Below are 27389 nucleotides of genomic sequence, written 5' to 3'. Positions count from 1 at the left end.
CTTAGTTTACTTGCTGTTTAGAAACGTTTACTATGTTAAGTCAGACGAAGCAATTCGGTAACATCCTAAATTTTGTAAATATTTATCTATGTATTTCTACAAATTATTATATATATTAAATACTACGTAAGTTAATGTGAATGAAATTTATCCAGCATTATTTAACCAGATTTTCTAAATTCAATAACATGTATTTTATTATCTAATTTGACTGTTTCTCGGACAGTGTTGAGAGCATGCTGTAAAATATGATAAACTCAATTCAAAAAAATTTAAGTAATCTATAACTTAAACAATAATTTATTGAGTGTAGATTAAGAATAAATACAGTTAAGAGAGAAAATCTCTAAATTAAAATTTATAGAAATTCTCTAAAGATTTAACAAGAAAAAATTATTCTGCTAAAACCTTAAGCTAGAAAATTGTGGAAAAATGTTCAAAAGGATATAATAATTTTATCATCGATATAGTATGCTTAGATCTATTAATAAAAAATGTATAGTTAGGTGAAATTAAAATACAAGTCTCAACCAATTAAATTATGACACAAAAGCAAATTCTAATTTATTTATTTAATATTAATTAACATAATTAAGAGATGGTCAAGAGACAAAAGTTTGTATTTTTAATGGTCAAGATTCTAATGATGATATTAGTACCTCAAAATTATAATTAATTTGTAAGATATTTTAATAATTCTACAATATTCTAGAAAGTTCTACAAAACTCTCCAAAGTAGATATCTAATTACCAAATAATTAAATGGGTTGGAAGCTTAACTATTAAGATATTCAAATAACTCAAGAAAGTTTTATAAAATTCTACATAATAGAAATCTATAATGGATTAGATGCTTAACCATTAAGATATTTAAATAATTCTACAAAATTCTAGGATGTTCTATAAATTTCTACAAAAAAGAGGGACACATAATCACCATGTGATTAAAATGAATTGAAAACTTAATCATTAAGATAACTAAATAACTCTACAAAATTCTAGAAAGTGAACATCTCATCACCAAATTATTAAATAAATTGGAAACTTAATCATTAAGATACTTAAATAATTCAAGGAAATTCTAGAAAGTCCTATAAATATCTACAAAATGGACACCTAATCACTATGTTATTAAAATATCTTAAGAAATATCAAGAAATATCTATAAATCTAGAAGATTGGAGAATGGAGGTGGAGACTAGTATAAATAGGAGAAACCACACACCAAAAAGCTCACCAACAACCCTTAACAACTAGACATAAATCAATGCCAAAGAAACACCCAAAAATACTCTATCTTTTCCACAACCAAGGAGTAAAACAAGGAGTAAATAACTATAATTTCAAGAAAAGGGGAAGAAAGGAAGAAGATAAGAGGAAGAAAAAGAAGTAGGAGAAGAAGAAATAAAGGAAATTAGGAAAAAACTAGCAAGCTTGGAGAAATCGGTATGGGTTAGATGTTTAATTTTATTCATGCCTATATAGTTGTAGAATAAGTATTGATCTTTACTTAAGTTTTGATGCATGGAACCTTAGGTTAGTTGATATGGTTTTTGATTGTACTTTTTGATAAATTTGATGTTTTAAGGTTGAATCTTGAAGTGGTTGATTGTTTATGATTGAATATTTCTATTGAAATTGTTTGAATTAAATTTGAAGAGTTTGATTGAGAATAATTTTTGAAGTGATAGATTAATAGTGATGCATATTGCATATTGCATAATGTTATTTTTGAGTCAAAAGATTTTTGGGGGGAAAAGAAAAGAATTTCAAAAAATAAATATTTAAGAAATGAATTTTGTACCAAGGATATTTGATAGAAAAAGAATGAGTTTTGTAATTTTGAAATGATACTTTTTATGTGAATTCTTTTCTTTATTTTTTCTATCTAAGACATTGGTGGCGAGAGATTCATTGTGATAGTGGGTACTGTCAACGACAGTTGGCAGTACAAGATGGATAAAGAAAAGGATAAAGTGAGAGAGAGCTTGATATAGTTGTGAAAGTCTGACTGAGGTATTTGTTTTATGCTACCAATGTCAGAAGATAGTAAACGGGGTTTGAGTAGAATGGGTAAGACGGGACCTCTAGTCTGGGGGATAGACCTTTGGTCTAGGGAGTGTTTGGGCATGGGCAATCCCATAGATGGCCAGTATTTATTGATTCTGTGTCGTGGTAGCTTGCGGGTGCACTGACGCTCTGACTACTGTCTACTTGTTCGCGTTTAGTGGGGCATAGTCGAATCACTGCACAGAGTGATGTTAAGCTCTATCTTCACTAAAGACTCAAAAGGGAAAATCTCCATGGAGTATTGAGTCAAAACGATTTTTTAAAAGTATATTTTAAGTCAAAATATGCATCTCATTCTCATAAGCATATTGCATTATTTGGATTATTATTAATGAAAAATCTTGTCAATTTGTTGTGTGTATTGATAATTGTATGAACTTATTATGCACTTCTATGATTTTCTTGTGTGAGAAATGAATGAAATTAAATGTCTAACCCCATAAATATTTTTAAACCTAGATATTGGAGATCTCATAATGCAGAAAAATTGGATGTGCAGTTAGAAGGTCAGATGCAAAAATCCAGAGCATAGGATGGGGGGTTTTATTTTACTAAGTTGTTATAAAAATGGTTTGTAATATCTAGTGACTTTTATTGAATAAAAATTTAATTAGATAAAATTTAATTCATTTGTTTAAGTATCTTTTCTACACATTATAATAATATAAATATTATTTACCAGAAATAATTAGTTATAATTAGCATATGTAATCTAGAGAGGGGGTTACATTAGTTGGTATCAGAGCTCTGGTTATGCATTTTTAGGGCTTGTGAGTGTAGGTCCATTAGGGTATAAGCTTCTTAAGTTCTTTGTAGAATTGTTTTAAATTGTTTGAGAATGATTGAATTTGTTTGAAAGTTTGTTTAATTCGTTTGATACTATATTCTTAGGAAATTGTAGTATTAGTTATTCAATTAGTTTAACCAAGGGGAGATAGTAAATCTAGGTAGAAAGGTCACCTAGACATGATATTGTGTTACTAGATTGATTTAGAGAAATTGTTCATGGCGCAAATTATATGAGAATTGGTGTAAGTTTTAGTCAAATAGTAAATTCTAGTGGATGGAACCATATTAGTCAACTTTAAAAAAAATGATCTACTTTAAGTTATAGGAGAATTTGAATTTGAAAGAGCTGAAGAATGGATTTAGATATTGAATGATATATTCATAGCTATAGAGTGTCTTGATAAATGGAGATTTTATCATATTAGGTTTTAGCTTTAAGGAGATACTAAAGTTTGGTGGAATGTTACCTAGAGGATGTTAGAGAGAAAGAGAGAAATCATTGCCTAGGATATATTTAAACTTTATGGAGAAGTATTTTACCACTAGTGTTAGAAATGTAAAGGAGGTGAAATTCAATAAGCTTATGACAATTTGGAATTTGCTACTAAATTTGAGTCATTAGCAAAAATAATCTAGATATTTGCACCTCACCTTTGATGGAGAAAAATAAATTGAGAAAAGACTTAGATATGAGATGAAAAAGGTTGTAACTTCATGGATAAAGGCAAAATAGTGGAACATATGGATAGTTTTGCAAGTGTCAAGGAATAAACAATCATAAAAAAAATTGTCTAACTGTGAATTTTGGTTGGAGGAAGTAAAATTTTTAGGACATGATAATTCAAAGGAAAGAATAAGTGTAAATCCTTCAAAAGTGGAAGTTGGTATGCAAGTGGAGAAACCTAAAATTGTACTTGAGATTAGAAGTTTTCTAGGTTTAATCGGATACTTTAAGATCCATTGAAGGATTTTCAAGTATAGCAAGACCTTTAACATAATTGACTAGGAAATCACCTTTTTATTTGGAGTCAAGAAATGGGATTAGTTTTTCAGGTGTTATATTAAATAGGATCCAAATTAACCTTATGAAGTATCAGGGGTTAGGTTGGGTATCAATGTAGAATAAGAAAATGGTAGCTTATGTGTTCAATTATTTGAGGCCACATGAGATAAGTTATCATACCCATGATTTAGAATTAGCCACTATAAAGATTTGGAGACATTATTTATGGATCTAAATTTGATTGTGACTGTAATAGTTAAAATGTTAATTTGATCAGGAGGAGTTGAATATGAGACAAAGAAGGTGGATGAAATTTATAAAGGATTATTATTTTCAATTATTATTTCATCGAGGAATGGCCAAGGTATAAAAGAAACAGAATTGATATTTGGATTCTTGAATTAGTATACTATTAGGGAAAAGGATAAAATAAAATGATATTAGGAATGATTCTATAAATAATGGGTTCTTAGAGGAAATTAAGGATATACAATAGAAGGGTGAATTTATACGAGGGAGGAAAATATTGATAGGAATAGATAAGGTTGGAGATTTTAATTTAGAAATGAAAAATATCATACGATCTAGTAATAGAATTTGTATCCCTAATAATATTGAATTAAAAGATTTATTTTTGGAGGTAAGACATATAAGTAAATTATTTATCTAAGGCCTATTAAAGTCCATACAGACTTGAAAGAGAGGTTTTGGAATGAAGAGGGGGCGTTGTAGAATATCTAGCACATTGATTAATATGTTAGAAATCTAAGATTGAGCATAAGAAACCATCTAACATGTTGCAACCATTGAAGATCCTAATATGGAAGTAAGATATTGTATTTATGGATTTTGTAGTAGGTTTATCTAAAACCTCTAGGAGTTGTGACTCTATTTGGGAAATTATGGATAAATTAACTGAGATTGCACATTGTATAATGGTATATATTAGGCATTACCTAGAAAGATCAGCACACTTTTACATAAAAGAAATTGTGATGTTACATGAAATACCTACTACTGTTGTATCAAATAAGGATCCTAGGTTTGTATCCAAATTTTGGAGGGAATTCTATAAAGCTCTAGGAAGTAAATTACACAATAGTTCAACCTATCAACCTTAAATGAATGGACAAATAAAAAGAACTATTCAATCATTCAAAGATCTTTGGAGAGCTATAGTATTAGAAGAAAAATTTAGTTGCATGGGAAGAAAATTTACCTTTAGTAGAAATTACATATAATAATGTTATCATTGTAGTATGGGTTTAAGATCCTGATGAAACATTCCATGGATGTAAATGTAGAACACCTTTAGTTTGGTGTTAGGATGGTGATAATTTATAAGGCCAGATGTGAGCCAACAAACCACAAATAAGGTAAGAATAATTTAGGAGAAAATGAAAATTCGCATAAACTCGGTAGAAAAGTTATGTTGATAAAAGGAGAAAACCTTTAGAATTTCAGAAAAGGGATCATGTATTTTTGAAAGTCACACTTGTTACTAGAGCTGACAGGTCTATAAAAACTAAGAAACTTACCCGTAAATATATTGGACCCTATCAAACTTTGCGTCGTATTAGAAATGTTGCCTACCAGATAACCTTACCACCATTCCTCTCTACCCTCCATGATGTTTTTCATGTGTCACAGTTAAGACAATATATCTCAGATCCTTCACATATCATGGAACTTGAACAAGTGCAGGTAAAGGAAAACCTAACATATGAACCAAGCCCTGTTAAGATTGAGGATGGGAGGACCAAGCACCTAAGAGGAAAAGATATTTCATTGGTTAAGGTTATCTGGGATGATATAAGAGGCGATGCTACATGGGAGTTAGAAGAGAAAATGAAAGTAGAGTACCCTCACCTGTTTATATAGATGACGATAGAAATTTCGAGGATGAAATTTATTTAGTGGGGAAGAATTGTAACATCCTAAATTTTGTAAATATTTATCTATGTGTTTCTGCAAATTATTATATATATTAAATACTACGTAAGTTAATGTGAATGAAATTTATGTAGCATTATTTAACCAGATTTTCTAAATTCAATAACATGTATTTTATTATCTAATTTGACTGTTTCTCGGATAGTGTTGAGAGCATGCTGGAAAATATGAGAAACTCAATTTAAGAAAATTTAAGTAATCTATAACTTAAATAATAATTTATTGAGTGTAGATTAAGAATAAATACAGTTAAGAGAGAAAATCTCTAAATTAAAATTTATAGAAATTCTCTAAAGATTTAACAAGAAAAAACTATTCTACTAAAACCTTAAGCTAGAAAATTGTAGAAAAATGTTCAAAAGGATATAATAATTTTATCATCGATATAGTATGCTTAGAATTATCAATAAAAATGTATAGTTAGGTAAAATTAAAATACAAGTCTCAACCAATTAAATTATGACACATAAGCAAATCCTAATTTATTTATTTAATATTAATTAACATAATTAAGAGATGGTCAAGAGACAAAAGTTTGTATTTTTAATGGTCAAGATTCTAATGATGATATTAGTACCTCAAAATTATAATTAATTTGTAAGATATTTTAATAATTCTACAATATTCTAGAAAGTTCTACAAAACTCTCCAAAGTAGATATCTAATTACCAAATAATTAAATGGGTTGGAAGCTTAACTATTAAGATATTCAAATAACTCAAGAAAGTTTTATAAAATTCTACATAATAGAAATCTAGAATGGATTAGATGCTTAACCATTAAAATATTTAAATAATTCTACAATATTCTAGGATGTTCTATACATTTCTACAAAAAAGAGGGACACATAATCACCATGTGATTAAAATGAATTGAAAACTTAATCATTAAGATAACTAAATAACTCTACAAAATTCTAGAAAGTGAACATCTCATCACCAAATTATTAAATAAATTGGAAACTTAATCATTAAGATACTTAAATAATTCAAGGAAATTCTAGAAAGTCCTATAAATATCTACAAAATGGACACCTAATCACTATGTTATTAAAATATCTTAAGAAATATCAAGAAATATCTATAAATCTAGAAGATTGGAGAATGGAGGTGGAGACTAGTATAAATAGGAGAAACCACACACCAAAATGCTCACCAACAACCCTTAACAACTAGACATAAATCAATGCCAAAGAAACACCAAAAAATACTCTATCTTTTCCACAACCAAGGAGTAAAATAAGGAGTAAACAACTAGAATTTCAAGAAAAGGGGAAGAAAGGAAGATGATAAGAGAAAGAAAAAGAAGTAGGAGAAGAAGAAATCAAGAAAATTGCGAAAAAACTAGCAAGCTTGGAGAAATAGGTATAGGTTAGATGTTTAATTTTATTCATGCCTATACAGTTGTAGAATAAGTATTGATCTTTACTTATAAGTTTTGATGCATGGAACCTTAGGTTAGTTGATATGGTTTTTGATTGTACTTTTTGATAAATTTGATGTTTTAAGGTTGAATCTTGAAGTAGTTGATTGTTTATGATTGAATATTTCTATTGAAATTGTTTGAATTAAATTTGAAGAGTCTGATTGAGAATAATTTTTGAAGTGATAGATTAATAGTGATGCATATTGCATATTGCATAATGTCATTTTTGAGTCAAAAGATTTTTGGGGGAAAAAGAAAAGAATTTCAAAAATAAATATTTAAGAAATGAATTTTGTACCAAGGATATTTGATAGAAAAAGAACGAGTTTTGTAATTTTGAAATGATACTTTTTATGTGAATTCTTTTCTTTATGTTTTCTATCTGAGACATTGGTGGCGAGAGATTCATTGTGATAGTGGGTACTGTCAAGGACAGTTGGCAGTACGAGATGGATAAAGAAAAGGACAAAGTGAGAGAGAGCTTGATATAGTTGTGAAAGTTTGACTGAGGTATTTGTTTTATGCTACCAATGTCAGAAGATAGTAAACGGGGTTTGAGTAGAATGGGTAAGACGGGACCTCTGGTCTAGGGGATAGACCTTTGGTCTAGGGAGTGTTTGGGCATGGGCAATCCCATAATAGATGGCTAGTATTTATTGATTCTGTGCCGTGGTAGCCTACCGGGTGCACTGACACTCTGACTACTGTCTACTTGTTCGCGTTTAGTGAGGCATAGCCGAATCACTAGACACTCAACACTCAAAAGCATATTTTAAGTCAAAAGGGAAAATCTCCATGGAGTATTGAGTGAAAACGATTTTTAAAAGTATATTTTAAGTCAAAATCTGCATCTCATTCTCATAAGCATATTGCATTATTTGGATTATTATTAATGAAAAACATTGTCAATTTGTTGTGTGTATTGATAATTGTATGAACTTATTATGCAATCCCATAGATGGCCAATATTTATTGATTCTGTGTCGTGGTAGCTTGCGGGTGCACTGACGCTCTGACTACTGTCTACTTGTTCGCGTTTAGTGGGGCATAGTCGAATCACTGGACAGAGTGATGTTAAGCTCTAGCTTCACTAAACACTCAAAAGGGAAAATCTCCGTGGAGTATTGAGTCAAAACGATTTTTTAAAAGTATATTTTAAGTCAAAATCTGCATCTCATTCTCATAAGCATATTGCATTATTTGGATTATTATTAATGAAAAATCTTGTCAATTTGTTGTGTGTATTGATAATTGTATGAACTTATTATGCACTTGTATGATTTGCTTGTGTGAGAAATGAATGAAATTAAATGTCTAACCCCATAAATATTTTTAAACCTAGATATTGGAGATCTCATAATGCAGAAAAATTGGATGTGCAATTAGAAGGTCAGATGCAAAAATCCAGAGCATAGGATGGGGGGTTTTATTTTACTAAGTTGTTATAAAAATGGTTTGTAATATCTAGTGACTTTTATTGAATAGAGAATATGCATGTACCATCTTCTACACCAGAATCGTCACAAAATAAGCTACACGTCGGATGAAGGTGATGTTGATCAAAAGAAGGAAATACACCAGATAAAGTTACCCACAAACTACAAACCTTGCAGTACAGCAAATACAATGCCTCCTTCCCAACACATATACAATGCAAAATAAAGAACAAAGCACGAGCAACCGATATAAAGAGTAAAAGCTAACAAGATATCAGATGAGGAGATCAAACGAAATCAAGTCCGGCACAAGAAAGAAAATAATGAAGCCTTAGATGATACAAAACAACTGACGATGGACAAACCTAAATCAAAGCATCCTAGACGGAGTCAAGAGCTTGCATAAATGACCAGACGGAGATTCAAATACACAGACAAAAACTAAGAATGCTGGATTACGTCTAAAGTCACAATGAGAAGAACTACCTAGCATCCACACTCTTAGAAGAACACATGAAGTCATCAAAATAGAAGAAGACAGAAAAGAAAAATGGACTAGCGTTTATCCACAAGTCAAAGCTGCATGTGTCAGAGCAAGTACATATACTTTTTAGAGAAAGGTAACGCCTCTGCAGCTACAATGCCAGGAAAGTACAAAGATGTCTAGGTCATGATTGAACCTAGACATAGAAGTATACAAACGTACAAAAAATTTCATGTAAGCCAAAATCACCGAGCAAACATTTAATGCAAAATTAAATGCATTAAATGCAAGATCTACGAAGCCTGTACAAACTAAATAAGAGAATCAAATGATGGCTAGTCAAACATCAAGATTAGGTCTGATCACGGATGGAAGAACATTCAACAAACACTAGATGAGGCCTACTACAAGTAAGAGACATTGAAGTATCAGAAGAAAAGCCAAAACATGACTAAACCTAGAACAAGAAAAGTTGTGTTAAACATTGTAGACCCCTAAAATTGTCCGGGTCGGAAATAAAGCTTGAAGACTCTCGAAGACTGAAGGATAATCAGCCAGAAGGACTCCTCGAAGGCCCTAGGAGGGTTCTCTGTAGGTCTAGAGGTCTTAGAATAGCTAAAAATAAGGAAGTGGAGGGAAAAAGCCCAATACGGCCGTACTGAACTTAATACGGCCGTATTGAAGCTTCAATACGGCCGTACTGAAGTCAGTACAACCGTATTGACACTTCAATACGACCGCTGCGAACTCAATACGGGCGTATTGAAATTTCTGACTTTCAATACGACCGTATTGAACTCCAATACGACCGTATTGAAGTTCAAAAATTTCAATACGGCCGTATTGGCCCTGTAGGCCGTACTGCGCCTATTCCCTATAAATATGACGTCAATTGGACGTCATTCGACACTTTTTCAGATAGTTTCAACCCTCTCCTTGAGTATTCTGGGGTTTTTGAGCAGTGTTCTGCCCTAGAAATCACTCGGAGAGTTGATCCGACGAAGTTCTTGAGCCCCGAGCCATTTTGCTTGAGGATCGAACCTAGTCGAGGGGAAATCTTTTTGATTCCCTTAGTCAAAATTTTGTTCTAGGAGAGCGAGGAGCGGGCTTGTAGAGCGAGGGAACGCCAAAACGCTTCCCAGTTCTTTGCGATATATAAAAGCACGCTTCAAGAGGTTTCCCTTCAATCCTTCCTTTTACTGCTTTCTGTGTGCATACTTAAACTGTCACCATGTAGATAGTCAATTTATAATTGCTTAGAATAAATAGGGGTAATTTAGTAATTTTATACTGTTCTTTTAAAAATAATCTGTCATAGGGAACCCGAAAGGGGCGCCGTGGGGTGCTAACACCTTCCCCACGCGTAACCGACTCCCTTACCCAACTCTGGTTGTAGTGGCCAAAGTTGATTTCTAAATCAATTGCCTTATCCCTTTTTCCAATGTTTTGAGTAAAACATTGGTGGCGACTCCACGAACCCTCCTTTTATGAAAACCACTAATCCATGGAGGGTCCCGCTTGGGATTAATATGGATTAGTGAGCCTTTTAATAAAATTGCTCGTTTGACGAGGTCTCAGTTTGAGAATAAGTCATTCTAGCAATCCACATTTTTTAAAAACAAATAACGAGTCCAACCATCCTTCGCGAATGCCGAAAGCCCGTTTCGGGCCGGTGGCGACAGATGGCGACTTCACTGGGGAAGCCTCGAGAGTCAGTCCCATTTAGTGACAGATTATTTTTAACAAATAATAGTTAAAATTACTTTATTACCCCTCACTTGTATGATAACATGTTTATCTATTTGGCTTTAATAACTGTTGTATGTTTAATTTTCCGCAATTGTTTGAAATAAAATTGCACACAAACCTTTGCACACAACAGTTCCCTCTATACCCGGGGGCATGAGTGGTAATCCATAGGGAGTGGATGTTAGTACGGCCGGTTGATGGGTTTATAGGAGCCTATGAGACCGTTGTCGGAAAACATCACTCAAGGTGATAACCATGAACTTGAGTCCGACGGTGCGTTGGAGCTTTCCATCGACCTACGACAAGAGGAATTGGGTCCCTATAATGGGGGCACCTTGGGGGCCTTTGACCAAGTGAGAACAGTTAGATCCTCCTTGAATATGCACTTTTCTGCAGGAGACCCCTACCTCGTAATTTGCTCGTGACTGTTCGTGGATGAGTGAATTGTTTGTGCATTGACTATGTGACATTGTATGAGCATACATTTGCATTTGTTAAACAAACAACATCCCTATTCTATTTAGATAAAAATAATAAATAGAAATAAAGATCTTCTAGTACATGGTGTTAACATCTACCTTCATTTGCATTCATATAGGTAGTTTCCCTTTTCACCCAAAAAATACAAAAATATACAAAATATTCAAAAGAAAAATATATATTTATCCCAAACCAAGCAATATCATGCATCATATTAGGAAAATCCCGAAAACATGATAATGCTTAGTTCAAATAAACACTATGCATGCATATTCATCTTCATCATCTCATATCATGCATTGTATTGTAGATTATGGAGAGATCTAGGGAGGTGCATGGGCAGTTGAAGAAAGTGGACTTCTTATTGTACCGTGCCGAGAGGTTGGATCACCTCTGTACCTTGATGCCACGAGAGGCTCGTTTGGAATTTGAGAAATCCTATGGACGAGTTCTCGACTTGATGAAGATCTGTGTGGATCCAGCCTTTCTGAGAGCCTTGGTCCATTTTTGGAGTCTCGAGCTGCACTGTTTCGAGTTCCCCCAGTTTGACCTAGTTCCTACTCTCGAGGAGTACGAGCTCATGCTACGATGGCCCAAATCAGCTGGGGTCTATATCTTTCATGATAACCATGTGGCCGTGGAGAGAGTTGCCACTCAGGTCAAATTACCATCACGATCAGCTGCCTTAGTGGGGAACGACAATATTAAAGGTTGGAAGCTTGCTATGATTGAAGACCACCTTTCTTCCTTGGCTGGTGAGGGAGATTGGTTAGCTTTCAACAAGACTCTAGCGTTAGCTGTATTTGGGATGATCCTTTTCCCCTTTTACGCTAACACAGTGGACCATGCTGCAATGGACGCTTTTTTCGCTTGGGACGCGCACATGAAGAGTCCCGTGCCTGCCATTCTTGCCGACACCTTGCTGTCTGTTCACCTATCACAACAGAAGCAAGGAAAAATCATCCGATGTTGCACCTCCTTGCTGTATGTATGGGGCATTACGCACTTCCATGCCTCTAGTCATATGGGGACCTTGCCCGACCCATTGAGGAGTTTCTCCAAGATCCCCGTACGCCGCCGATATGCTTCCGAATGGAAGGAAGAGATGGAACAGTGGAGCATTAATCACTTCACATGGGTTTGCCCTTGGTTCCATCCGAGCCATGTATTGACGAGATGCGACAGTTATCCAAGCATACCATTAATGGGTCTCAGAGGTTGCATAGCTTATTCACCTAGATTGGCTATGAGGCAACTCATGAGGACTCAAATTGTTCCTACCAAAGAGGAGCTTGGAGGGTTGTGTTTCTCCTTTGATTCCGAACATCAGAGGGACATGCACGCTGTCATTAGAGCGTGGGAGAAACCAATCTATGAGGGAGATCGAGAGCTTGGAAAGCCTCGGGTATCCGCCTCCACCGACTACGAGATATGGAGGAACGAGAGAGGGGTGTCTCAACCATCCACCTCTTGCGCAACCGCAGCAACAAGGAAGGCATTGCAAGAACAAGTCGACGCCTTGACCAAAAAGCTGGAAATTATGGGAGCTCAAATGAGAGTTCTTGAAGAGAAAAATGAAGAATCCAGTTTTACTATTGATGGTCTTCAAAGGCAATGCAAGAAGAAAGACCACGAGATAGAGCGGCTCAAGGATGAGTGTGCTAACCTCAATGAGGAGACTACTCAGGTATCCAAAATGCCAAAAGTTGAACCGAGTAGTCAACTCCAAGAAGTCAACGCAAAGATAGCACACTTGGAAGCCGAACATGCAAGGCAGGCACAGTTGATCAAGAACATGCAAGAAGATCTGCTCTTAACTCGATCCGACGCACAAAAATGGCGGGAAGTCGCTCAACAACAAACCGCAAACCTTTCCGATTTCCGCAAAAAGGAAAGGGAGGGACTAGCACAAATAGCTAGACTCCGAGAAGAGAAAGATCGAGCCGAAGACGAGCTTAACGAGTTGCAGGCCATGATCAACTATTACACTCAAAAGGCGAAGGATGCTCAGAAAAGTAGTGATGATATGAGCCAAGCCGTCCATTTGCAAGTTGAAGCAATAGCACGCCATGTGGAGGAAGCCGAAGACGAATGGAGAAGAAAAATGAACCCGCCTGTGGGTTTTTATCGGCTTTTCTTATATTGTAAAAAATTGCTTCAAAGCATTGTATGATAAGTTGTACACTTTCTATGATCAATGAAATCAAGTGTTGTGATTTATGAAATCTCTCAATTGCCTTTGCATTTCATAGTCATTCATTTGCATTTATCTCTCCCAATAAATCATTAATAAACATTAATAAAAAGAAAGAAATAATCGATGCGTATGTTCAAAGAATGGATCGCACGCCGTTCGTTATCAAGTGTAAGCCAACAACCGCGCCAAGCGAGCGCACATCAACTCCGTTGTTGGTAATCAAGACGAATAAAGGGGAAGGTCCGACACCATTAAGGATCACAGTTCCAAGGCCTTTCCCTTACAAATCAAATAAGGCTGTGCCGTGGATATACGACATCCACTCTTCTGCCGACAGCGATATCTCCAACATCGCTGGACTTGGGGGCATGACTAGGAGTGGCAGGATCTACACTCCCGAAGATCTTCATGACAAAACTCCCAAGAATAAAGGGAAAGAAAAAGAGGAAAAAACCGAGGAAAATAAGGAATCCGAGGAGGAGACAGACAAGCTGTTAAAATATATCCGACAGAGCGAGTATTCCATCATGGATCAACTTCATAAGACGCCAGCAAAGATTACTCTGTTGTCGTTGATCCTATGCTCCGAACCGCATCGGCAAGCTCTGTTGAAAGTCTTGAACGAGGCATACGTGTCGCACACTATCTCCCAAGACAAGTTTGAGGGGATTGTTAGTCACATCACGGCTAATGATCACCTCACCTTCATTGATGAAGAAATCCCCGCCGAGGGGTCAAACCACAACAAGCCCTTGCACATCTCTATAAAGTGCAAGGAGTATCACATCATTAAAGTCTTGGTAGATAATGGATCTTCCTTGAAAGTGATGTCAAAAAGAACGCTCAAGCAATTGGCAATCAAGGGAGCCCAAACGCGCCCGAGCAACATGATCGTTCGAGCTTTCGACGGTTCTACAAGAGAAGTAGTGGGAGAAATCAATCTTCCAATCCAAATTGGACCCACTATCTTTAATGTCGAATTCCAAGTGATGGACATTACTCCCGCATACAGCTGTCTCCTCGGCCGACCTTGGATTCATGATGCGAAAGCTATTCCTTCTACGCTCCACCAGAAAGTCAAGTTCATAGTGGGTGACAAACTGGTGACCGAACAAGCTAAAGATGACATACTCATCAGCAAGCCATCCAACATACTTTATGTGGATGCAGCAGAGGAAGCTTTAGAAACCGCCTTCCAAGCATTGGAAATCGCCAATGTTGAAACGTTTCCCCGAGAAATGAGGAAGGTAGCTCATACGCTCACAAAGAACGGATACTTGCCAAGACAAGAATTAGGCAAGGACTCCCAAGGAATCCCGGAGCTACCCATTATCAAAGACAATCCGTGGAAACAAGGGTTAAGATACAACCCTAACAAAGATCAAAGGACGAAGAGGAACCAAGATCCTTCTCGACGTTCTTTAAGCCAGATCTTTAGGAAGGCTGGTTCACAAACGTCAAGGCCAGCTGTTGTCATCAAGTGTCATTCTCCTTCCGATAGGGATGTATAGACTCAGTGACTATTAGAGATCACTCCTCGGGGACAGCCCGACCCCCGAGCCTCGATAGGGCACATGTTTCCATTATGATTATAATAAAATCATTCTTCATTAATTCTTTATTGCTTCTTTTCTCGCTTGCAATAAAATTCTAGACCACATTATTTTAACCCTGTTTGAATAAACATGAATGAGGTTAAAATCATCTTAATAATAATAAACCCACATCATTTTTATGTGGAAGTGTGTGTGTCAACTTGGAGCACCTTTTCTTGGCCTCAATAAGTGCCATCATGGATAAAGAAATCCTAAAGAGCAAAAGACCCGCTAGGAATCCCACAAAAGGGTGACCTAGGCAAAAGTTAGGGTTACAAAATAAGACCAAAAGACCCGCTAGGAATCCCACAAAAGGGTGACCTAGGCAAAAATTAGGGTTACAAAATAATGAATAAAAACAAAAGCCCGCTAAGACACCACAAATGGGTGTTTTAGGCAAAAATAAGGACGATCAAAAAAACAGAATAAATCCATGATGGTACCATCAATTGAATTCAACAAAGGGGCTCAAGAAAAGCTATCCAAGTTGTCAAAGCACAATCATTAATAACAAAGATGTGCTTAACCTCATAAGTGTTTAAACAAACAAACCTAAACACAATAAGCCTACCTTGGCCATCCATGCTTACAAAAACAATTTTTCAAAAATAAAATAATCCCCTCTAAAACACAAACTTTTGAAGATATATCCTTTCCTTCTTTTCTCTCTTGTCCCAACGATTTTTGAATAATCTAGTGGAAACATGGAGATATAGTGGTCAATAGGAGGGTTGACACATCTCTAAAGAAAGGGAAGAATCATTTGGTTGATGACACCAAAATCAAAATACGCATCATTCCTCGGTAACAGAAATCGGCAGAGCACAGTCCGTCTGGAGGAATGACAAAATCCAAACAGAAAAACGCATCGGTTAATTCTTTTGAAAAATGAATCAAATAGAATTAGGTGCATCATACTGCATACATGCATACAGATGATAGGTGTAATGGAAGATCGCTTATTCTCTGTTTATTGAAAAAAACAAAAAATATATATATATAAACTTCAGAAAAACAATACGCCCGTATCGTGTTCAGTATGCCCGTACCAAAATTAGGGTTATGAACAAATTTTCAATTCAATACGGGCATACTGAAATGAATAACGGCCGTATTGGCAATAACAGAAATCCTCCCTCACATCAATGACAAAATTCCTCCAAGAAGAAGAGGATAGGGGAAGCCATTCATTTTTTCCAAAAATAAAATAATTAAACTTGCATTTTGTGCATCGCGCACAATTAATTGCACATTCAAAGACCTCATCATGAGGCAATTGCATAAAATAGAAAAAATAGAAAAATTGCTTGTGTATGACAGCAGCAAACAAAATGCAAAGATTCAGAAAATCAACAGCGTCATACAGAATAACTGAGCCTGGAGAGGCTTGCCGAAAGAATACTCTCAGAATAACTGAGCCTGGAGAGGCTTGCCGAAAGAATACTCTCAGAATAACTGAGCCTGGAGAGGCTTGCCGAAAGAATACTCTCAGAATAACTGAGCCTGGAGAGGCTTGCCGAAAGAATACTCTCAGAAAATAATTGAGCCTGGAGAGGCTCGCCGAAATAATACTCTCTCAGAATAACTGAGACATTTCTGTACAGAAAAAGCCGAAAAACAACAGAAAAGGCAAAAATACAGAAAAAGCCAAAAAATGACAAAAAAGGCAAAAATACAGAAAAAGCCAAAAACGACAAAAAAAAAGGCAAAAGATTTAGAAAATCAATCGCCTCGTACAAAATAATTGAGCCTGGAGAGGCTTGCCGAAATAATACTCCCGCAAAATAATTGAGCCTGGAGAGGCTTGCCTAAATAATACTCCTGCAAAATAATTGAGCCTGGAGAGGCTCGCCGAAATAATACTCTTTCATCATAACTAAAGCCTGGAGAGGCTTGCAGAAATAATACTCTCTCAGAATAAATGAGCCTGGAGAGGCTCGCAGAAATAATACTCCCCAGAGGGAACCTCAGCTCAAGCTCACGGAAAAATCCCCAGCGAGGGCTATCAAAGCAAAATCGACGCAATCCCCAATGGAAGTGCGATCATCCAAACAGTATATACAAGTCAAAGGACTTAACACTTCCTCAGTGGAAGATAGCTCTCCAACTCAAGTGTTGAGTGAGGCTAAGCCTGCAGAGGCTTCCTAAATAATACTCTGGGATACATAAGATCCCTCATTCCCCAATCGCCTACTCAGAGGCATCCCTGCAAAAAGAGAAAAATCAAAAATATCAATAAGTATTCCCCAAGCGGAATCTGGCACTCAGCCGAACACTGAACTCCAATTCCTCAGTCGCCTACATAAGAGGCACTCCTTCAAAAGGAAAAATCATAAAAAAATCAATAATCATTCCCCAAGTGGAATCTGGCTCTCAGCCAATCATTGAACGTCAAGCTGATACGCCTAACAGAAGAGGCTAATCAAAATCAACGACAAAATCCCCCAGTGGATAACAGCCTACACAGAGGCAGCAAAATCAGAAAACCAAAAGAGACACCCGAACAAGGATAACCGGGATACTCCACCAACGTCGAAAGGACATCAGCCGATCATAAGGCACCGCTCACATCAGAAAGAGCATCTTTGTGTCTGCACCCCAAAGGAATCAGAAATTCCCCAGTGGGCACCAACTACGCAATGGAAAGTTGGGACACAAGAACCTATGAGTAACTGCACATCCCCTAGACGGATCCCTGCGTTATCCAGCCCCTAGTGGCACAAAATCAAAAAAAAAACAACCGTCGAAGCAGCATCGTGGACTGTGGAGACAAAATCATCACCAAATCCCTGGAAAGGAGATATTCACGCTACCCCGTCGTCACAAACACGGAGGTATGCAGCTTCCGGCTCGGGCAATGAGCGAAGCTATCTCTGGAAAAGGGGTACTCAGCGCTTACCGTTGTCACAAAGGTACTTAGCTTCCGGCTCAAACAAAGAGTGAAGCTAAGCCTGGAGAGACGGTACTTACAGCTTCCAGCTTGGGCAACAAGCAAAGCAAGGCCTGGAGAGGCAAAACTCACACTGCTTACCGTTGTCACAAGGGTACTTAGCTTCCGGCTCGAACAAAGAGTGAAGTTAAGCCTGGAGAGACGGTACTTACAGCTTCCAGCTTGGGCAACAAGCAAAGCAAGGCCTGGAGAGGCAAAACTCACGCTGCTCACCGTCGTCACAAGGATACTTAGCTTCCGGCTCGAACAAAGAGTGAAGCTAAGCCTGGAGAGGCGGTACTCAACCATCAGCGTCATCAGAGGCGCGTTGATGTCCAACTTCCGGCTCGGGCGTCGAGTGAAGTCGACCTTGGAGAAGGTAAACTCAGCTACCGAGGATGTCAGAAGCGCCGAGGTATGCACCCACCTGGAGAGGCTACTCAACATTTTTCCACCGGAAGACGCTACAAGTCAGAAGGTCGGCGCAATACCCGGACAATTGGGTCAACTCCTTTACTTGTCAGCCGATACACCAAAAGGCCGTCCGACTAAGTAAAGGGGGGGCAGCTGTAGACCCCTAAAATTGTCCGGGTCGGAAATAAAGCTTGAAGACTCTCGAAGACTGAAGGATAATCAGCCAGAAGGACTCCTCGAAGGCCCTAGGAGGGTTCTCTGTAGGTCTAGAGGTCTTAGAATAGCTAAAAATAAGGAAGTGGAGGGAAAAAGCCCAATACGGCCGTACTGAACTTAATACGGCTGTATTGAAGCTTCAATACGGCCGTACTGAAGTCAGTACAACCGTATTGACACTTCAATACGACCGCTGCGAACTCAATACGGGCGTATTGAAATTTCTGACTTTCAATACGACCGTATTGAACTCCAATACGACCGTATTGAAGTTCAAAAATTTCAATACGGCCGTATTGGCCCTGTAGGCCGTACTGCGCCTATTCCCTATAAATATGACGTCAATTGGACGTCATTCGACACTTTTTCAGATAGTTTCAACCCTCTCCTTGAGTATTCTGGGGTTTTTGAGCAGTGTTCTGCCCTAGAAATCACTCGGAGAGTTGATCCGACGAAGTTCTTGAGCCCCGAGCCATTTTGCTTGAGGATCGAACCTAGTCGAGGGGAAATCTTTTTGATTCCCTTAGTCAAAATTTTGTTCTAGGAGAGCGAGGAGCGGGCTTGTAGAGCGAGGGAACGCCAAAACGCTTCCCAGTTCTTTGCGATATATAAAAGCACGCTTCAAGAGGTTTCCCTTCAATCCTTCCTTTTACTGCTTTCTGTGTGCATACTTAAACTGTCACCATGTAGATAGTCAATTTATAATTGCTTAGAATAAATAGGGGTAATTTAGTAATTTTATACTGTTCTTTTAAAAATAATCTGTCATAGGGAACCCGAAAGGGGCGCCGTGGGGTGCTAACACCTTCCCCACGCGTAACCGACTCCCTTACCCAACTCTGGTTGTAGTGGCCAAAGTTGATTTCTAAATCAATTGCCTTATCCCTTTTTCCAATGTTTTGAGTAAAACATTGGTGGCGACTCCACGAACCCTCCTTTTATGAAAACCACTAATCCATGGAGGGTCCCGCTTGGGATTAATATGGATTAGTGAGCCTTTTAATAAAATTGCTCGTTTGACGAGGTCTCAGTTTGAGAATAAGTCATTCTAGCAATCCACATTTTTTAAAAACAAATAACGAGTCCAACCATCCTTCGCGAATGCCGAAAGCCCGTTTCGGGCCGGTGGCGACAAACATCAGATGAAACCAGATGGTCAACTCTGATAAAAGAACAGTTAAGGCAAGGCACATCATGAGAACCAGACGAATCAAATTGAATAAGACAAAGTACAACATGTGCACCAAACGACTATGAGTTCAATATCAGATGAAAATGTGTCAAGAACAACTTCTAGTGCAACATAAGGAATTAGACAAAGCATGAGACAAAGAACAGAAGCAAGTCAACAAGACATAAGAGAAGGATAACACAGACTGAAAGACACTTCAGACAAAAATGAAGTCTATCCATTCACACTGTTGACCAGATCAAAAGAAAATTCAAAGCATTAAACTCACATGCTAAGACAAAGGTCAAGATTGAGATGCATAAGACCAACAAACGCATACGAAGACTGCCACGCAAGCAATTAAAGAATCAAGTCTCAAAAGACAAACCAAGGCATCGTCTACGCTCACTCAAATGCTCTCAACGTAAACGCGTGATCAAATTGAAGAAACGAAGAAGAAGAAAAACACGCAAAAGTAAAAACATGCATGTGTCAGAAAAAGTACATCACTTTTTCCGATAAGGACAACACTATACAGCTACGTGACTAGAAATTTGTGTGGTGCCCTCTATCACCTTTACAAGTGAATGAGGACCAACTCAAATTGAAAGCCAAGAAAGATGAAGAGGAGAAAATAAAAAACAAAAACAAAAAGAAAAGAAAAGAAAAATTTCTCCCTTTGGAGAGAAAGAAGGGCTAGGTTCAAGAGAACCTTAACCATTGTCCCATCCTCATTCTTTTGGTGCCAAAGAAAGATGGCAATAGAGGATGAACACCATTTTTAAAAGCCATCATTAAATAAAGCTTAGGCACCCAATCCCTAAGATAGATGATTTGATGAATGAATTGCATTAGGTCACAAATTTTTTTTTTTGAAATTTGCTTGTGTGCTTGGATGGTGATGCCTTTTAGCTTTCCAATGCCTTAACACTTTCATTCATCTAAATCATGTACTTAAGGATTTCTTAAGTTAGTTTTAGTAGTTTATTTCCCTAATTGTGGTCTCACATCTTTTGAAGGGACCAATGGAATGGATGAGCTTAAAGATTTGAGATCAAATCCTTCTCAAGAAGGAGGGAATGATGGAGGATCATCCTTGGAGCTTCATGTGGGACCCATCAATAGGTCCATGGCTAGGAGATTAGAAGAAGATAGGGGAGCTAACACCCCTAGAGACATGCTTCTTGTGGTTAAAGGATATTGACCAATCTCCTAAGCCTTATTAGCATAGAATTTATCTTTTAAGCCTATTTTGCCCTTGTCTTTAATTTTCCCATTTTTACCCTTGTATTTTGGGTATCTTAGACAGGATTTATTTTACTTGTATTTCCCATTTTACCCTTGTATTTTGGGGTATTTTAGTCATAGGATTGATTTTCATTTGTATTTCCCATTTTACCATTGTATTATGGGGTGCCTTAGATTATAGGATTTTAGTGTTTTGGACTAAGGTATTTATTTAAGGCCTAGAAGTATTTTTTTGGTGAACATTGGAGTTATTTTTGGACTTGGCAAGGCTTAGGCCCAAGTGGAAGGCACCTAGGTTGCATGGTCCTATCATGCACCTAGTTGTAGCCTAGCCAAACCCATAGATTCCATCCTTGGCCTTGCATTTGAAGTGCATTTGGCCTAGCATTTTTGGCCATGCACTCCCCAAATGCAACCCTAAATGCTCCCTCCCCTATAAATACCCAAATCCATGCACCATGTAAATACTTTTGAATATATGAATTTGAGTGAGCATTTTTGCCTCAAATCCTCTCCTTAGTCACTAGGTCTACACGGCCTACCTCTCCTATCTCCTCCCTAGAGTGAGTTTAGGGTTCTCTTGAGTGGCCTTCATCTCCACTTGGTGAAGAGAGCCAACTAGAACACCTAAAAACACCATCCTCCCAACCTTTCTCCCATTCGCCCAAGACTCCACCTTTCACGCCCACCATTACTTAGCCTCACCCTTGAAGGAACGTTCACCCTCTAAGGTCACCATCTTGGCCTTGGCACGGAGCTCCTATTCACCATTGAACGTTTTGATCATCCCCTTGGTGGAAGGAGTCCATCCTTTAGGCTATACTCTAAAGCCCATGTAGGGTAGGTTTGGGCCCAATGGGCTTGTACTTTTCTTGGACCTTGTATTTTGGGTCATTTAGGTTAGGGTTAATTTTTGGCCATGTATTTAGGCCAATTTTTATTCGTTACATGTGAGTTTGAGTTTCATGTAATTTGAAGCACATTTAGGTTGGATTTGGACCATGTGGCTGGTCATGTGAGGAGGTGCACATGGTGTGACTCTAATCCACTCTAAATTTGACTTAAATTACATGAACATGTAAACTTCACATGTGGCTCCGGATTTGGTGCCATGAAGTAAGGAAGAATTCAAATTTTAATTTCAAATTTGAATTCTTTTGGCGCCAAGGATTAATATTAAACCATACCATGGTTCAATATTAACTCATGGTCTAGTAGCTTCTCAAGCACACTTCCTAAAGCCTATAAATCTCTTTTGATCCGTGTAAAGTTCACTTTTTGTCATATATGAGATTCATTTTCTTTGAAAATCAATCTCCCTCCGAAAGTCTTCTAAGGAGAACTCTTTCTCCAATTGACTCCTTGAGATTTCCTCTTTGGAGCCTTGGGTCATCCAAGTTCCAACCAGAAATTTAGTGAATTCTTGAAGTCAACATTGGTTCTTCCTTCTTGCTCCATCCTTGAATCTCCTCAAGGATTTGTGAAGAGAAGAGATTGTCCGAATGGTCATGAAGCTAAGTGTACTTGAAGCTTTATCAAGTGGTATCTAGAGCATTGGTTTCATCAAGAGATAAGTCCTTAATCTTTTGGTGAATGTTTTTCTTTGATCCTACATAATTCGTTTTATATGTTCATGAGTAGAGTTTCTTCCTAGATCTAAATTTCTTCATCTTATGATAGATCTAGTTTCTCTTTGCTTGAAAAATGATTCATATATTTTTGTACGAATATTTGATCTGTATGAATCTTGAGCTATAAAATACGTTAGGTTTCCATCTTAAGTGTGTTTCTTGATTTGTTGAGTCTTCTTCATTTTGAGTTTTGAATCGGTCATATGCATGAGTTTGAGTCATTTAGTTTTTGAATCCATTCAAATTGTCAATAGAAGTCATGTGTAGTTCTTACTTGTCTCATAATTCCTAATGTGTGCTTGTTGAATTTTTGTTTTGACCGAATAGTAAATGTGCTTTGGTGCTTTTGAATTTGAATCATTGAGTTCATGAATTACTATTAGATCATTAGTAATTCTCATTAGAGATAAGTTTCCTTTATGTCATTAGGTTGTCTATATTTTTGAAATTCGGATATCCATTTCTTGTGGTAATAGTTGCTGGAATTTGATTTGAAAAATTTGAATTCAAAATTTGAAAATAGTGAGTTGAACCATGGCACATGGAGTGGCTTTGTTTACACAAGAAAAACATGACTTACTTGCATGACATGTGAAAGTCATTTACATTACATTTTCCATTCAAATTTCAAAAAGGAAAACAAATCCGGTACCTAGGTTAGCCACATGGCTGAGACCTTTAAATTGAATTTCAAAAAAGCAAAAGGCATCTCCTAAAACAATACAAAAAGAGAACAAAAAGAAAATACAAGAAAATATTCATAGTAAAAAAAATATATATATATATACACAAAGTCAAAAGCCAAAAAGGAGTTTAAGTTCTTTGATTGCATTCGGTCAAGTTGAGTTTTAGTGCTGGAACATTAGAGCAATTATTTCATTTGTATACATATTGATTACTTTTTGATTTGTCAATCCAATCTAGCACCATTCCTAGGTTTATTCTAGGCCCCTCATGATAATGGTCTTTTTGGTGGAGCATTGAAAGACATTTGACACTTCCCTAAACACTTTAAACACTTAACTGCTAGTCCTAGAATTAGTATATGAGATTTCTTTTTCTTAGTGAGGTTTCCTCTTTTCATGTTCTCTTTAGATGACTCTAAAACAAATGTTAGAATAGAAGAAAGGAGATTAAATTGTTTCTTTTTAAAATTTGTCTTTTTTCAAATTAGTATCTCAAAAAGCAAGTCATCTGAGTACATATGACATTTTCTTTTAAATTTTTCTTTTTCCTATATTGAATATATTTTATTGAAATAATTTCTTAATTAACTTGTTTATGATTCAAAATATGTAGTGATATAACAATAAGTGCAATAAGCTAAATAAATAAGTAAAGAGATAAGGAATGAGAGAATCTGCGCATGATTTATACTAATTCATCCTAATTGGGCTACATCTAGTCCCTTCACAACCTTGTGGGATTTTTTTCACTAAAACAACAATCAACTACTACAACAAATTCAGCCACCTATTGATACAACAACTGCTTTGCAGCCACCAATTGTTAATAGCAACACTCAACCACCTATTGAGAAGCACAACCTCACAAGCGCATGATATATATGAGACTGCATACAAGACCTATTGTGATTTTTATGTTCTTTCCAACACCATTATACTCTTAGTACTGGTTATGAAATGTTTACAAGAAAGGGTTCTTGTATTGTTACAAAGAGCAAAGATTACAAGTGAATCTTCTACAATAGAGCTTTCACTAAGGAAGATATCTTACTTTTGACTCAATCTAAGTATTATTTGATTTTTCTATTCAAGCAATTATCTAAGTATTTTTTGAGTACAAAGTCTCTCCAAATTTCAATAGTCAAATATTCTTTTATAATCAAACCTCTATTTAATATATAGAGGTTGATTAAAATATAGTTATATCAATAAAACTAATATAAAGTATAAATAAAAATTTCATCTAAAAACACTCTAAATATTTGAATTTATGTAGTAAAATTTTATTATTATTTTTTATAAAAATATGTATGTGTTTTTGTTGGACTTTGACCTCCTAGTTACCAAAAAAAAAGAAGTTATTATATTATATGACAAAGATATATAACTTATTTTAAAAAATAATTATATAGATTTGTTTAAATTATTTTGTTAATTTTGGAAGAAGTAAATATAGATTTGAAAGGAGAGTGAAGGCCAAGAATGCAGAAGAGGTGTGGTGGGCCTAGCCCATTTTGTGATTTTATATGAGAAGGTAATAAAAGAGAAAGTAGGGTTTAGTGTGTGGGAACAGAGAGAGGCAGAGAGGTTTGAAGAATGAAGACGATTCTTTCGTCGGAGACAATGAACATCCCAGAGGGGGTGAGCATAAAGGTACAGGCAAAGGTGATAACGGTGGAGGGACCAAGGGGGAAGCTGGTGAGAGACTTCAAACATCTGAACCTTGATTTCGAACTGATTAAGGATGGAGAAGGGAAGAGGAAGCTGAAGATCGATGCATGGTTCGGCTCTCGGAAAACCTCCGCCGCCATTCGCACCGCCCTCAGCCACGTCGAGAATCTCATCACCGGCGTCACCAAAGGCTACCGCTACAAGATGAGATTCGTCTACGCTCACTTTCCCATCAACGCCAGCATCGCTAACAACAACAAGTCCATCGAGATCCGAAACTTCCTCGGCGAAAAGAGGGTACTTTTTATTTATTTTATTTATTTATTTATTTATTTTGTCACACCAAACGCATGCTTCAGTGTTTGATTCCGTCACCCGCAGGTGAGGAAAGTAGACTTGCTTGAGGGCGTCACCGTTGTTCGATCTGAAAAGGTTAAGGATGAATTGGTCTTGGATGGAAACGACATTGAGCTTGTTTCTAGGTCTTGCGCTCTCATTAACCAGGTACTTCCTTTTTCTCTGCGCATTCCCGAACCCCATCCTTTCCCAATTTAACTCTTTCCTTTTTTTTTTTTGCTTGCTTCAGAAATGTCACGTCAAAAACAAGGATATTCGAAAATTTCTTGATGGTATTTACGTCAGCGAAAAGGGTACAATTTTGGAAGAGTAGATTTAGATTGCTTAGACTTTCAGTTTTGTGTCCTCAAACCTTTCTTATATATATGAATTTTTTTTACTTTTATATGCCTTGGTGTGGAATATTTTCTGGAACTAGTAATCTAGCTTGCTTCGGTGCCTGCTGTCAATATGTTTATCATTTGGTATTCTGCGAATGTCATGTCTTGTGATGAGTGGTTAACTCAGCATGTGATTGATTAAACCAATAAGTTATCAAAATAGTGCAATGAATCATTAATTCAAGTACTGTGCTTGATTGAATATGGTTTATATGCAGTAACCATTAAAATTTCATTAATTTTATACGGGGATGGTATCAAGATTATGTACATGGAAATTCCCATTATATTTTTTCCCTCCGTTTGAGTCGAAACCCAATTCATTATCCAATTTCATACTGCATTTCTGTCATTTGCTTGTTTATATTATTAGTGGTGTTATAACAATCCCGCCATTTGCTGTCAAGACTATGCTAGTATCGTCAAATTTCATACAAAATTGTTTGTTGTTTAGTCCGCCAATATCATGTTTTGTGGACTAGGAAGGCCTATCCACACAACTAACAACTTTATTGGAGCTTTCCTTCCACTGTCCTAAAGGACTTATTTAGTTTAATCTTGGTAGGCCTAGAATTGTACATCAATCGATAACAAGTCTTTTGAATAGTTAGTGATATATGTAACAATATGGGTCATGGTCCTTGTATTACAAGGCCATCCTTGTATGAAATCTGTATGCAATGTGCTGAATTGATAGAGGGCTTAAATAGAAGAAAATGAGGAAAGAGCAGAATGCAGTATACGTGGGATTAAATATTAGCTTATAATTCTTTTTTTTATAATTTGACTATTATACACATATTAGCTTATAATTCTTTTTTTTATAATTTGACTATTATACACTTTAGTTGTATAAGAATAGTTGTGACTAAGTGGACTTTATATATATATATATATATATATATATATATATAGGTATGTATATATAGATTAGAGATTTACTGATTTCAAAAATAAGTTTACATACATTTTAATCAATAACTCATATTTTATATCAAATTTGTGGATTCAACCGTTGAATTAATTGTTTTTAGGTTTAAATATGTTTTAGGTCCCTTAAATTTAAAATTAGATTTTTTCAAAAAATCTTGTTTTAATCCTTCTACTCAAATTTCGTTAGGAAATATGTAAAATATTATCACAACAAATTTACCTATTGATGTTTCTATTAATGAAAATATCACATTAAACTTAATTGATAGTGTATAATTGTCTTAATTTGTTATTTTCGTTTTCAAATATGTTGTTAGTTATCTAAGAAATTAAAATAGATTTTTTTTAAATATAAGATTAAAAATGCTTTAAAATTTGAAGAGTCAAAAATAAATTTATTCTAAACTTGAGGAATTAAAATCATTTAAGTCTAATTTATAATGTATAGATTAAAATTGTAATATTTTTAAAATTTTAAAATTTATTTGATATTTTGTTTCATTAATTTAAATCAAGGTATAAAATATTTTTAGAAGTTTTTAATCTTTTGTGCGTGTGCATGTAGTAACATA

The 27389-nt window shown here is 36.1% G+C and overlaps 2 protein-coding genes across 2 annotated transcripts; both read left to right on the top strand.

Annotated features, from left to right (window-relative positions):
- Positions 1-885: 885 nt before the first annotated feature.
- On the top strand, positions 886-23280 carry LOC145954857 (uncharacterized). Its single transcript, XM_083069544.1, has 3 exons — positions 886-1446; positions 8583-13171; positions 23220-23280. Exons 2-3 carry the CDS (start codon positions 11703-11705, stop codon positions 23278-23280), a joined length of 1530 nt encoding a protein of 509 aa, XP_082925670.1. The 5' UTR covers positions 886-1446; positions 8583-11702.
- A 1740-nt stretch (positions 23281-25020) lies between these two features.
- LOC109794925 (large ribosomal subunit protein uL6) lies at positions 25021-26068 on the top strand. The gene is made up of 3 exons (XM_083068075.1): positions 25021-25444; positions 25529-25651; positions 25734-26068. Exons 1-3 carry the CDS (start codon positions 25073-25075, stop codon positions 25815-25817), a joined length of 579 nt encoding a protein of 192 aa, XP_082924201.1. The 5' UTR covers positions 25021-25072; the 3' UTR covers positions 25818-26068.
- The last annotated feature ends 1321 nt before the right edge of the window (positions 26069-27389 follow it).

The sequence above is a fragment of the Cajanus cajan genome, chromosome 2, assembly GCF_000230855.2.
Source record: "Cajanus cajan strain Asha chromosome 2, NIPB_CcT2T_4, whole genome shotgun sequence".
Lineage (NCBI taxonomy): Eukaryota > Viridiplantae > Streptophyta > Magnoliopsida > Fabales > Fabaceae > Cajanus > Cajanus cajan.
This window is presented reverse-complemented; position numbering and strand designations above follow the sequence as displayed.